Genomic DNA, 15,000 nt, shown 5'->3' with positions numbered 1-15,000 from the left:
CCTCCTCCTTGGGTACCACTCCTCCTCCTTGAAGCCTCCTTCTACTTCCTGTCTCCTCCTACATCCTTCCTCCTCCTCCTCCTTGAAGCATCCTTCTACTTCCTGTCTCCTCCTGCATCCTTCTTCTTTCTGTCTCCTCCTGCATCCTTCCTCCTCCTCCTTGGGTACCACTCCTCCTCCTAGAAGCATCCTTCTGCATCCTTCCTTCTCCTCCTTCCACCATCCTTCTACTTCCTGTCTCCTCCTGCATCCTTCCTCTTCCTCCTCCTCATTGAAGCCTCCTTCCACTTCCTGTCTCCTCCCACATCCTTCCTCCTCCTCCTCCTTGAAGCCTCCTTCCACTTCCTGTCTCCTCCCACATCCTTCCTCCTCCTCCTCCTTGAAGCATCCTTCTACTTCCTCTCTCCTCCCGCATCCTTCCTCCTCCTCTTCCTTGGGTACCACTCCTCCTCCTTGAAGCATCCTTCTACTTCCTCTCTCCTCCCGCATCCTTCCTCCTCCTCTTCCTTGGGTACCACTCCTCCTCCTTGAAGCCTCCTTCTACTTCCTGTCTCCTCCCACATCCTTCCTCCTCCTCCCCCTTGAAGCATCCTTCTTCTTCCTGCCTCCTCCTGCATCCTTCCTCCTCCTCCTCCTTGAAGCATCCTTCTTCTTCCTGTCTCCTCCTGCATCCTTCCTCCTCCTCCCCCTTGAAGCATCCTTCTTCTTCCTGTCTCCTCCCACATCCTTCCTCCTCCTCCTCCTTGAAGCATCCTTCTTCTTCCTGTCTCCTCCTGCATCCTTCCTCCTCCTCCTCCTTGGGTACCACTCCTCCTCCTTGAAGCATCCTTCTTCTTCCTGTCTCCTCCTGCATCCTTCCTCCTCCTCCTCCTTAAAGCATCCTTCTACTTCCTGCCTCCTCCTGCATCCTTCCGTCTCCTTGAAGCATCCTTCTACTTCCTGTCTCCTCCTGCATCCTTCCTCTTCCTGTCTCCTCCTGCCTCCTCCTTCTTGAAGCATCCTTCTACTTCCTGTCTCCTCCTGTCTCCTTCCTCCTCCTCCTTGAAGCATCCTTCTACTTCCTGTCTCCTCCTGCATCCTTCCTCTTCCTGTCTCCTCCTGCCTCCTCCTTCTTGAAGCATCCTTCTACTTCCTGTCTCCTCCTTCCTCCTCCTCCTTGAAGCATCCTTCTACTTCCTGCCTCCTCCTGCATCCTTCCCTCTCCTTGAAGCATCCTTCTACTTCCTGTCTCCTCCTGCATCCTTCCTCTTCCTGTCTCCTCCTGCCTCCTCCTTCTTGAAGCATCCTTCTACTTCCTGTCTCCTCCTGTCTCCTTCCTCCTCCTCCTTGAAGCCTCCTTCTACTTCCTGTCTCCTCCCACATCCTTCCTCCTCCTCTTCCTTGGGTACCACTCCTCCTCCTTAAAGCATCCTTCTTCTTCCTGTCTCCTCCTTCCTCCTTCCTCCTCCTCCTTGAAGCATCCTTCTACTTCCTGCCTCCTGCATCCTTCCGTCTCCTTGAAGCATCCTTCTACTTCCTGTCTCCTCCTGCATCCTTCCTCTTCCTGTCTCCTCCTGCGTCCTCCTTCTTGAAGCATCCTTCTACTTCCTGTCTCCTCCTGTCTCCTTCCTCCTCCTCCTTGAAGCATCCTTCTACTTCCTGTCTCCTCCTGTCTCCTTCCTCCTCCTCCTTGAAGCATCCTTCTTCTTCCTGTCTCCTCCTGTCTCCTTCCTCCTCCTCCTTGAAGCATCCTTCTTCTTCCTGTCTCCTCCTGCCTCCTCCTTCTTGAAGCATCCTTCTACTTCCTGTCTCCTCCTGTCTCCTTCCTCCTCCTCCTTGAAGCATCCTTCTACTTCCTGTCTCCTCCTGCATCCTGCCTCCTCCTTCTTGAAGCATCCTTCTACTTCCTGTCTCCTCCTGTCTCCTTCCTCCTCCTCCTTGAAGCATCCTTCTACTTCCTGTCTCCTCCTGCATCCTTCCTCTTCCTGTCTCCTCCTGCCTCCTCCTTCTTGAAGCATCCTTCTACTTCCTGTCTCCTCCTGTCTCCTTCCTCCTCCTCCTTGAAGCATCCTTCTACTTCCTGTCTCCTCCTGCATCCTTCCTCTTCCTGTCTCCTCCTGCATCCTTCCTCCTCCTCCTTGGGTATTAATATTTTTAATAAGCCTGGGTTTAAGGCTGGCTTTATAAGGTTGTTGGGTTTATTCGTTTATAAATAAAAATCCAATAAAAAAAAAATTGGGGGGAGGAAAAGAAGGAGGAAGCAGGATTCGAACGCGGGACCCGGCCCGAGACTCACTCTTGTAGTTCCAGTGGATGCTGGTGACCTGGATTTCCTGCGTGGGGACGTAGGCGTCGAGGAACTTCTTGCCCTGCAGGCGGTGCCACAAGGTGGTTTTGCCCGTGTTGCGGTCGCCCCGGATGACGATCTTCACTGCGGGGAGAAAAAGAAATAGAAGAATAAGGAATAGAAATAGAGAATAAGAAATAGAAGAATAGAATGAAAGAATAAGAAATAGAGGAATAGAAGAATATGGCGGTCGCCCCGGATGACGATCTGCACTGCGTGAAGAACAAGAAGAATAATTAGAAACGGAATAAGAAAGAGAATAATAAGGAATAGAAATAGGGAATAAGAAATAGAATAATAAGGAATAGAAATAGAGAATAAGAAAGAGAAGAATAGAAGAATAGAATAAGAAATAGAAGAAGAGAAGAATAGAATCAAAGAATAAGAAATAGAGGAAGAGAAGAATATTGCGGTCGCCCCGGATGACGATCTTCACTGCGTTAAGAAGAAGCATAAATAGGAACGGAAGAAGAAAGAGAATAATAAGGAATAGAAATAGAGAATAAGAAATAGAATAATAAGGAATAGAGAATAAGAAATAGAAGAATAGAATCAAAGAATAAGAAATAGAAGAAGAGAAGAATATTGCGGTCGCCCCGGATGACGCTCTTCACTGCGTGAAGAAGAAGAATAAATAGGAACGAAATAAGAAAGAGAATAATAAGGAATAGAAATAGAGAATAAGAAATAGAATAATAAGGAATAGAAATAGAGAATAAGAAATAGAAGAATAAGGAATAGAAATAGAGAATAAGAAATAGAAGAATAGAAGAATAGAATCAAAGAATAAGAAATAGAGGAATAGAAGAATATTGCGGTCGCCCCGGATGACGATCTTCACTGCATGAAGAAGAAGAATAAATTGGAACGGAAGAAGAAAGAGAATAATAAGGAATAGAAATAGAGAATAAGAAATAGAATAATAAGGAATAGAAATGGAGAATAAGAAATAGAAGAATAGAATGAAAGAATAAGAAATAGAGGAGTAGAAGAATATTGCGGTCGCCCCGGATGACGATCTTCACTGCGTGAAGAAGAAATAGAAACGGAATAAGAAATAGAATAATAAGGAATAGAAATAGAGAATAAGAAAGAGAAGAATAGAATCGAAGAATAAGAAATAGAGGAATAGAAGAATATTGCAGTCGTCCTGGATAATTATTATTATTATTATTATTATTATTTATTATTATGACGATCTTCACTGCATGAAGAAGAAGAATAAATAGAAACGGAATAAGAAATAGAATAATAAGGAATAGAAATAGAGAATAAGAAATAGAAGAATAGAATAAAAAAATAAGAAATAGAAGAATATTGCGGTCGCCCCGGATGACGATCTTCACTGCGGGGAAAGGGGAATAAAGAGACATAAGGGAGAGAATGAGAAGAAATAGAAATAGAAAAAGAAATAGAATCATAGAATCATCTAGAATCATCTTCACTGCCGGGAAACGGGAAGGAAAAGAAAGATGAAATAAGGAAGAGGATGAGAAGAAATAGAAATAGAAAATATATGTGTGTGTGAGTATATATATATATGAATATTCAGTAATATATATATATATTTAGGTATAGGTATAGGTATAGATATAGATGTGTGTTTCTGTGTATATGTGTATATCTGTATATTCACATATATATATGTCTGTGTGTATATGTGTGTGTATATGTGTGTGTGTGTGTGTGTGTGTATTCACAAATACATATATATGTATGTGTGTGTGTGTGTGTATATGTATATTCACACACACATATATATGATTTTGTGTGTGTGTTTATATGTGTACGTGTGTGTATTTATATATAAATACACACACGTACACATATAAATCCAGTAACAAGAAGCCGAAAGCACCAGCCTGAAGATGACGAGTGAGACCTCGTCGAAACGTCGCCCAGACACCCCGACTCTTACACGGGAAGACACCCGAAGACACCAAAACCTGCATTCCTGTACCCGTGAAAATCTACGAAAGCAAATATATAGAGAAACACCCTCACAACATGAACAAGCGTGACGACACGTCCCGCCTGCCAGACATCTGGAAATTAGCCCTCCCCACAAAAACCGACACCAGAACCAGAGGCACACAGAACGCCGTCACCAATCAACCACACCAGACCCAAACCCAGACCCTCTCCACAGACATATTACAGACTCCATCCAGTAGCCAAACTATAGTGGCACCTCCGGATGCTGCACCCCCCTGCAATCCCTACACAGATCTGGCTGGCACAAGGCACAAAACCATAGCTCGCCCCTATACACGAAGCCAAGCCAGAGCACAACTAAATGCAGCACAGCCATCTTCTCAGAAAAACTCTTCACAAGCTCAAGAGGTCAAGACACAAAAGCTTTAGCAACTAATCTACACTTAATGACCCACCCAGTGGTACTCAGAATATCACTCATGAAATCACTCAAGATATCCCTCAAGTAATTAAGGAACAAAAGAAGAAAAGGCACACTAATCTAGGAACTTCCTCTCTGCCCAGAACGTTGGAGGCTATACACCACACCCCTCAACAGTATTTATAGGAACTCAAACACCAGACTCTGCTCTGTTCCAGTAACAAGAAGCCGAAAGCACCAGCCTGAAGATGACGAGTGAGACCTCGTCGAAACGTCGCCCAGACACCCCGACTCTTACACGGGAAGACACCCGAAGACACCAAAACCTGCATATATATATATATATATATATGTATGTTTGTGTGTATATATATCTGTTTATACGTGTTTATATGTGTATATTCACATATAAATATGTCCGTGTGTGTATGTGTATATATGTGTGAATATAAATATGTATATTCACGTGTATATATATATATATACATATATATATGTGTGTGTGTGTGTGTATAAATATGTGTATATATGCATATTCACATATAAATTTGTCTTTGTGTGTATATATATGTGTGTGTGTGTCTGTGTATTCACATATATGTGTGTGTGTATATACGTGTACATATGTATGTGTATATATATATATATATACACACACACACACACACCGTATTTTTCGCTCTAGACCACGAGATACACCCAGTTTTTGGAGGAGGAAAACAAGGAAAAATAATAGTCTGAATTAATAAGCCTGCATTCGCTCCATAAGATGCACACACATTTCCCCTTACTTTTTGGGAGGGAAAAAGTGAGTCATAAAGCAATATATATATATATATATATATATATATATATATATATATATTGGTTTCGTAGATTTTCACGGGTACAGGAATGCAGGTTTTGGTGTCTTCGGGTGTCCGACTCTTACACGGGAAGACACCCGAAGACACCAAAACCTGCATATATATATTGCTCTATATATAGAGCAATACATACATACACACACACACACTGTATTTTTTGCTCAATAACGTAATGTCGTATGATTATGTCATACTCAAAAGTTATGTCATATAGTAATAATAATAATAATAATAATATGGTCTTTGGAAACACTGGTATTGGAATCTTCTACATATAATGACTAATAAATTCGGACGGAAGAGATTCGAGGAAGTCAATTAATTTTAATTTGGTCCTTAATTTTAATTAAGTGGTCATCTGCTGCGTGTATCTTTTTTCTCTTTCTTTTTTTCTCTTTCTTTGTTTTTATTACTTTGTTAATCTTTGTTTTGTTACTATGTTTATGTACTGAAAATAATAGATATTATTGGGGCGGGGGGAAATGTTGTACTAAACTATTTATTAAACTAGTATATCACTTTTTCCCCTCCTGGTTTTATTTTACCTCCTGGTTTTCACTGCGCTCAGGGCTCAGAGCTCCAGGTTGGGGGTTTTTTTTTGCTGCTGGTTGCTTAAATTTTATTAAAATTTACTAAATTTATTAAAATCCAACCCCTCCTGTGTCCTGCCGTCCCTCGGCAGCCTCATCGCTCCGTTTAGGGTGTGTCCCATGGAGCGAAAAAATACATTTTGTATTATAAATACCGTCTTTTTACGGTATCTAGATTCATCTATATATAGATAATCTATATTATAGACACCGTATTTTTTGCTCCATAGGACGCATTTTTCCTTTTGCAGTGGTACCTTGGCTTAAGTTCCTAATTCATCCTGCAGGTCCGTTCTGAAACTGAAACTGTTCTGAACCTGAAGCGCCGCTTTAGCGAATGGGGCCTCCCGCTGCGCCCGATTTCTGTTCTCATCCTGAAGCAACGTTCTGAACCTGAAGCCCTATTTCTGGATGAGCGCAGTCTGCAACCTGAACCGCGTGTAACAGCTTCCGGGTCGTGTGGCCAGCAGGACTGAGCCGCTTCCGGCGAACCGGAGCAGCGCGCAGAAACGCCGCTGACCTTCCCGCCGGAGTGGGACCTATTGATCTACTTGCGCTGGTGTGCTTTTGGACTGCTAGGTTGGCAGGAGCAGGGATGGACCAATGGGAGCTCATTGCGGGGATTCGAACCGCCGACCTTCTGATCGGCAAGTCCTGGGCTCGGAGGTTTAACCCACAGCGCCCCCTGCGTCCCCTTTTTATTAATCAGCATTCACATTATTAATATTATTCATCAGCATTCACATTACTCAGAAGCTTTCACTCATATTATTCATATTCTTAATATTCCTTCATATTATTCCCATTACTCAGAAGATTTCACTCTACTTATATTATTCATATTCCTAATATTCCTTCATATTATTAAGAAGCTTTCACTCTACTCATATTAGTCATATTCCTAATATTCCTTGACATTATTCACATTATTAATAAGCATTCACATTAATAATATTAATAAGCATGACTATTCATTCATATTATTCTTAGGCATCCATATTAATATCATTATTAAGCATTCACATTATTCATATTCTTAATATCCCTTCACATTATTCATATTATTCAGAAGCCTTCACTCTACTCATATTCCTCATATTCCTTCATATTATTCCCATTATTCAGAAGCCTGCACTCTACTCATATTATTCATATTCTTAATATTCCTTCATATTATTAAGAAGCTTTCACTCTACTCATATTATTCATATTCTTAATATTCCTTCACATTATTCACATTATCACTAAGCCTTCACTTTATTCACATTATGAATAAGAATTCACATTAATAATATTAATATTAATAAGCATCACTATTCATTCCTATTATTCTTAAGCATCCATATTAATATCATTAATAAGCATTCATATTATTCATATTCCTTCATATTATTCCCACTATTCAGAAGCCTTCACTTTACTCATATTCCTAATATTCCTTCATATTCTTCCCATTATTCATAAGCCTTCACTCTACTCATATTATTCATATTCCTAATATTCCTTCATATTCTTCCCATTATTCAGAAGCATTCCTTTTATTCACATTATTCTTATCCTTCATATCATTATCATTATTATTCCTAAAGCATTAAATTTATTCCCATTATTCAGAAGCCTTCACTTTATTCACATTATGAATAAGCCTTCACATTAATAACATTAATGTTAATAAGCAGGACTATTCATTCCTATTATTCTTAAGCATTCATATTCATATCATTATTAAGCATTCACATTATTCATATTCCTCAGATTCACATTAATCTTTCACTCTACTCATATTCCTCCTATTCCTTCATATTCTTCCCATTACTCATAAGCATTCATTTTATTCACATTATGGACATTATTAATAAGCCTTCACATTAATAATATTAATATTAATAAGCATGACTATTCATTCGTATTATTCATCTTATACATATTATCCCCACTATTCAGAAGCCTTTACTCATATTATTCATATTCCTCATATTCCTTCCTTTTATTCCCCTTATTCTTATCCTTCATATCATCATCATCATCATCATTATTATTATTATTATTATTATTATTATTACTATTATTCATATTCCTCATATTCCTTCCTTTTATTCCCATTATTCTTATCCTTCCTTTTATTCCCCTTATTCTTATCCTTCATATCATCATCATCATCATTATTATTATTATTATTATTATTATTATTATTATTACTATTATTCATATTCCTCATATTCCTTCCTTTTATTCCCATTATTCTTGTTGTTGTTTAGTCGTTTAGTCGTGTCCGACTCTTCGTGACCCCATGGACCAGAGCACGCCAGGCACTTCTGTCCTCCACTGCCTCCCGCAGTTTGATCAAACTCATGCTAGTGGCTTCAAGAACACCATCCAACCATCTCATTCTCTGTCGTCCCCTTCTCCTTGTGCCCTCCATCTTTCCCAACATCAGGGTCTTTTCCAGGGAGTCCTCTCTTCTCATGAGGTGGCCAAAGTATTGGAGCCTCAGCTTCACGATCTGTCCTTCCAGGGAGCACTCAGGGCTGATTTCCTTCAGAATGGAGAGGTTTGATCTTCTTGCAGTCCATGGGACTCTCGAGAGTCTCCTCCAGCACCAGAATTCAAAAGCATCCATTCTTCGGCGATCAGCCTTCTTGATGGTCCAGCTCTCACTTCCATACATCACTACTGGGAAAACCATAGCTTTTACTATACGGACCTTTGTTGGCAAGGTGATGTCTCTGCTTTTTAAGATGTTGTCTAGGCTTGCCATCGCCTTTCTCCCAAGGAGCAGGCGTCTTTTAATTTCGTGGCTGCTGTCACCATCTGCACTGATCATGGAGCCCAAGAAAGTAAAATCTCTCACTGCCTCCATTTCTTCCCCATCTATTTGCCAGGAGGTGATGGGCCCAGTGGCCATGATCTTCGTTTTTTTGATGTTGAGCTTCAGACCATATTTTGCGCTCTCCTCTTTCACCCTCATTAAAAGGTTCTTTAATTCCTCTTCACTTTCTGCCATCAAGGTTGTGTCATCTGCATATCTGAGGTTGTTGATATTTCTTCCGGCAATCTTAATTCCGGCTTGGGATTCATCCAGCCCAGCCTTTCGCATGATGAATTCTGCATATAAGTTAAATAAGCAGGGAGACAATATACAGCCTTGCCGTACTCCTTTCCCAATTTGGAACCAATCAGTTGTTCCATATCCAGTTCTAACTGTAGCTTCTTGTCCCACATAGAGATTTCGCAGGAGACAGATGAGGTGATCAGGCACTCCCATTTCTTTAAGAACTTGCCATAGTTTGCTGTGGTCAACACAGTCAAAGGCTTTTGCATAGTCAATGAAGCAGAAGTAGATGTCTTTCTGGAACTCTCTGGCTTTCTCCATAATCCAGCGCATGTTTGCAATTTGGTCTCTGGTTCCTCTGCCTCTTCTAAATCCAGCTTGCACTTCTGGGAGTTCTCGGTCCACATACTGCTTGAGCCTTCCTTGTAGAATTTTAAGCATAACCTTGCTAGCATGTGAAATGAGTGAAATTGTGCGGTAGTTGGAGCATTCTTTGGCACTGCCTTTCTTTGGGATTGGGATGTAGACTGATCTTCTCCAATCCTCTGGCCACTGCTGAGTTTTCCAAACTTGCTGGCATATTGAGTGTAGCACCTTAACAGCATCATCTTTTAAAATTTTAAACAGTTCAGCTGGAATACCATCACTTCCACTGGCCTTGTTATTTGCAGTGCTTTCTAAGGCCCATTTGACTTCACTCTCCAGGATGTCTGGCTCAAGGTCAGCAACCACACTACCTGGGGTGTATGAGACATCCATATCTTTCTGGTATAATTCCTCTGTGTATTCTTGCCACCTCTTCTTGATGTCTTCTGCTTCAGTTAGATCTTTACCACTTTTGTCCTTTATTATGGTAATCTTTGTACGAAATGTTCCTTTCATATTTCCGATTTTCTTGAACAGATCTCTGGTTCTTCCCGTTCTGTTGCTTTCCTCTATTTCTTTGCATTGCTCGTTTAAGAAGGCCTTCTTGTCTCTCCTTGCTGTTCTTTGGAAATCTGCATTCAATTTCCTGTATCTTTCACTATCTCCCTCGCATTTTGCTTGCCTTCTCTCCTCCGCTATTTGTAAGGCCTTGTTGGACAGCCACTTTGCTTTCTTGCATTTCTTTTTCATTGGGATGGTTTTAGTTGCTGCCTCCTGTTTAATGTTGCGAGCCTCCACCCATAGTTCTTCAGGCACTCTGTCCAGCAAATCTAAATCCTTAAACCTGTTCCTCACTTCCACTGTGTATTCATAAGGGATTTGGTTTAGATTGTATCTTACCTGTCCAGTGGTTTTTCCTACTTTCTTCAGTTTAAGCTTGAATTTTGCTATAAGGAGCTGATGATCTGAGCCACAGTCAGCTCCAGGTCTTGTTTTTGCTGACTGTATAGAGCTTCTCCATCTTTGGCTGCAGAGAATATAATCAATCTGATTTCGATGATTTCTTAGGCATCCATATTAATATCATTATTAAGCATTCACATTATTCATATTCTTAATATCCCTTCACATTATTCATATTATTCAGAAGCCTTCACTCTACTCATATTCCTCATATTCCTTCATATTATTCCCATTATTCAGAAGCCTGCACTCTACTCATATTATTCATATTCTTAATATTCCTTCATATTATTAAGAAGCTTTCACTCTACTCATATTATTCATATTCTTAATATTCCTTCACATTATTCACATTATCACTAAGCCTTCACTTTATTCACATTATGAATAAGAATTCACATTAATAATATTAATATTAATAAGCATCACTATTCATTCCTATTATTCTGAAGCATCCATATTAATATCATTAATAAGCATTCATATTATTCATATTCCTTCATATTATTCCCACTATTCAGAAGCCTTCACTTTACTCATATTCCTAATATTCCTTCATATTCTTCCCATTATTCATAAGCCTTCACTCTACTCATATTATTCATATTCCTAATATTCCTTCATATTCTTCCCATTATTCAGAAGCATTCCTTTTATTCACATTATTCTTATCCTTCATATCATTATTATTATTATTCCTAAAGCATTAAATTTATTCCCATTATTCAGAAGCCTTCACTTTATTCACATTATGAATAAGCCTTCACATTAATAACATTAATGTTAATAAGCAGGACTATTCATTCCTATTATTCTTAAGCATTCATATTCATATCATTATTAAGCATTCACATTATTCATATTCCTCAGATTCACATTAATCTTTCACTCTACTCATATTCCTCCTATTCCTTCATATTCTTCCCATTACTCATAAGCATTCATTTTATTCACATTATGGACATTATTAATAAGCCTTCACATTAATAATATTAATATTAATAAGCATGACTATTCATTCGTATTATTCATCTTATACATATTATCCCCACTATTCAGAAGCCTTTACTCATATTATTCATATTCCTCATATTCCTTCCTTTTATTCCCCTTATTCTTATCCTTCATATCATCATCATCATCATCATTATTATTATTATTATTCATATTCCTCATATTCCTTCCTTTTATTCCCATTATTCTTATCCTTCCTTTTATTCCCCTTATTCTTATCCTTCATATCATCATCATTATTATTATTATTATTATTATTATTATTATTATTCATATTCCTCATATTCCTTCCTTTTATTCCCCTTATTCTTATCCTTCATATCATCATTATTATTATTATTATTATTATTATTATTATTATTACTATTATTCCTGAGGCCTTCAATCCCTTCCCCTTCTCCCTCCCTCTCCCTCCGCCACTCACTGTTATACTGGACGCCCTTGGCGAAGCGCCGCTGCAGCGCCTGGTTCATGGACTGCAGGCCCGGCGGGATGGGCTTCTCCCGGGCCGGGCCCGCCTCCGAGCCCACCAGCTTCTTCAGGGCCGAGAACATCCCGCCCGCCGCCTCACCAGCTTCGCCTCAGAACGACGACGGCGACGACGCCGCCATCTTGGACTTCCGTCTTCTTCTTCCGGCTCGCCGGCGACGACTTCCGGCCGGGGACGGCGGCCGAAGAGGGACAAACTCGAGCCCGCAGCCAATCAGGAGGCGGAGAAGGGAGAGGAGGCGGGAGGAGAGGATGACGGACACGGCCGCCATTTTGGACCGTTTGCTTCTTCGCTTAGCAACGGGATGGAGGGACGGCGGCCGAGGAGGGACAAAGTTGAGGTCGCAGCCAATCAGGAGGCGGAGAAGGGAGAGGAGGCGGGAGGATGGGATGACGGGCAGCGGCCGCCATTTTTCTTCGCTTGAGGGACGGCGGCCGAAGAGGGACAAACTTCAACCCGCAGCCAATCAGGAGGCGGAGAAGGGGGAGGAGGCGGGATGAGAGGATGACGGGCAGCCGCCGCCATTTTTCTTCGCTGAGCAACGGAATGGAGGGACGGCGGCCGAGGAGGGACTAACTCGAGCCCGCAGCCAATCAGGAGGCGGAGAAGGGAGAGGAGGCGGGATGATAGGATGACGGGCAGCCGCCGCCATGTTTCTTCGCTTAGCGACGGAATGGAGGGACGGCGGCCGAGGAGGGACAAAGTAGAACCCGCAGCCAATCAGGAGCCGGCGAGGGGAAACGCGGGACTACAATTCCCAGCATGCCTCACCACTGGTCCCGGAGTGACGGGAATTGTATTCCCGTAAAGCTGGAACGCCTGAATTAAAGAAATAAACGGCCGGAAGAAAGCGCAGGTAATTAAAAAAGTATTTTTTATTATTATTAGTAATAGTAATAGTAGTAATAGTAGTAGTTATTTCGCTACGGCGAGTAGGCCTCGTCGCTAGGCAACCGCCGCCTCTTTTCTGCGCAAGCGCGGTCGCCATCTTGTTTGCGTCCGCCCTCTCTTCTGCGCCTGCGCGGCGCCGGCGGCCATCTTGGTTGAGGCGGCGTCAAAGAGGCGTACGGCGGGCCGCGAGGGACAAGTTTCGCCCCTTTTTTTCCGAACGCCTGATTCTTGATTCCCCCAAAGGAATTATTATTATTATTATTATTAATCATAATATTGGGCATTCGCTGCTTAATTAATTGATTTATTGACTTTTTCGGAGCCCTTGGTCTTGGGGTCGAGGAAGAATCATAATAGGTGTGGTCGATTATTAATAATAATTATAATAATAATAATAATTAATAATAATAATTAATAATGTTAATTAATTCATTAATTAATGGACGTCTTGGAGGCTCCCCTCGGCTTCTTCTCGACCCGCTTGGTCTTGTGGTCGAGGAAGAAGAATAATAGCTGTGGTCGATTATTATTATTAATAATAATAATTAATAATAATTAATAATAATAATAATTAATAATGTTAATTAATTCATTAATTAATGGACGTCTTGGAGGCTCCCCTCGGCTTCTTCTCGACCCCCTTGGTCTTGTGGTCGAGGAAGAATAATGATAGCTGTGGCCGATTAATAATAATAATAATAATAATTAATAATAATAATAATAATAAATGATTAATAATGTTAATTAATTCATTAATTAATGGACTTCTTGGAGGCTCCCCTCGGCTTCTTCTCGACCCCCTTGGTCTTGGGGTCGAGGAAGAATCATAATAGCTGTGGTCGATTAATAATAATAATTAATAATAATAATAATTAATAATTAATAATGTTAATTAATTCATTAATTAATGGACGTCTTGGAGGCTCCCCTCGGCCTCTTCTCGACCCCCTTGGTCTTGTGGTCGAGGAAGAATCATGATAGCTGTGGTCGATGAATAATAATAATAATAATAATAATAATAATAATAATAATAATAATAATAAAATAATAATAATGTTAATTAATTCATTAATTAATGGACTTCTTGGAGGCTTCCTGACCACTCTCGTTTTGTCCCCGATCAACTTCAGTCCGAGATGTAACTCTGCTTGACGATGAAGATTAATAATAGTAAGAATAATAAGAAGATTAATGAATGAATAAATAATATTTATCAAGGGCTTAATTAATTAATTGATGGGCTTTTTGGAGGCTCTTCTCGACCACCTCGGTCTCGTCCCCGTTCAGCTTTAAGCCGTGGTCGATGATGATGAATAAGAAGAAGAAGAATATTAAGAAGAAGAAGAAGAAGAAGAAGAAGAAGAAGAAGAAGAAGAAGAAGAATATTTATTAATTGACTAATTAATTAATTAATTGACGGGCTTTTGGGCGCCCCCAAAACCACTTGACCACTTTGCTCTTTGCTCTTGTCCCCGATCAGCTTCAAGCTGTGGGCGATGATGATTAATAATAATAATAAGAAGAAGAATGTGAAGAAGAAGAAGAAGAAGAAGAAGAAGAAGAAGAAGAAGAAGAAGAAGAAGAAGAATATTTATTAATGGACTAATTAATGAATTAATTGACGGGCTTTTCGGCAGCCCCCCTGGGCTTCCTCTTGACCACTTTGCTCTTGTGCCTGATCAGCTTCAAGCTGTGGTCGATGATGATGATTCATAATAATAATAATAATAATAATAATAATAATAATAATAATTTATTAATTGACTAATTAAGTAATTAATTGACAGTCTTTTCGGTGGCCCCCCTGGGCCTCTTCTCGACCGCCTTCCTCTTCTCCCTCGATCTCCTCCCGCCTGGGGATATTAGCTGCGGCCGATGACGACAATTAATCATAATAGTAATATTCTTCGTTAATTAATTAATTGATTAATGAAGTAATTAATGAATTGAGGGGCTTTTCGGCAGCCCCCTGGGCTTCTTCTTGACCACTTTGGTCTTGTCCCTGATCAGCTTCAAGCCGTGGCCGATGATGATTAATAATAATAATAGTAAGAATATTAATAATAATAATAATAATAATATTTAT

At 40.3% G+C, this 15,000-nt stretch overlaps 1 protein-coding gene across 1 annotated transcript in view; it reads right to left on the bottom strand.

The window, feature by feature from the left end:
- The window catches only part of LOC309524282 (rab-like protein 6), a 32,420-nt gene extending 20,263 nt beyond the window's left edge, over positions 1-12,157 (bottom strand). The window contains exons 1-2 of the mRNA XM_082208739.1: positions 11,958-12,157; positions 2,276-2,410 (exon numbers count right to left, since the gene is read on the bottom strand). Coding sequence (XP_082064865.1) covers positions 2,276-2,410; positions 11,958-12,087 — 265 coding nt within the window. The 5' untranslated portion in view covers positions 12,088-12,157. The remainder of the gene's footprint in view (positions 1-2,275; positions 2,411-11,957) is intronic.
- Between the last annotated feature and the right edge of the window lie 2,843 nt (positions 12,158-15,000).

The sequence above is a fragment of the Podarcis vaucheri genome (genome assembly GCF_965113315.1).
Source record: "Podarcis vaucheri genome assembly, chromosome: Z".
NCBI lineage: Eukaryota > Metazoa > Chordata > Lepidosauria > Squamata > Lacertidae > Podarcis > Podarcis vaucheri.
The sequence above is the reverse complement of the archived record's forward strand: the minus strand, read 5'-3'. Positions and strand labels throughout refer to the sequence as shown.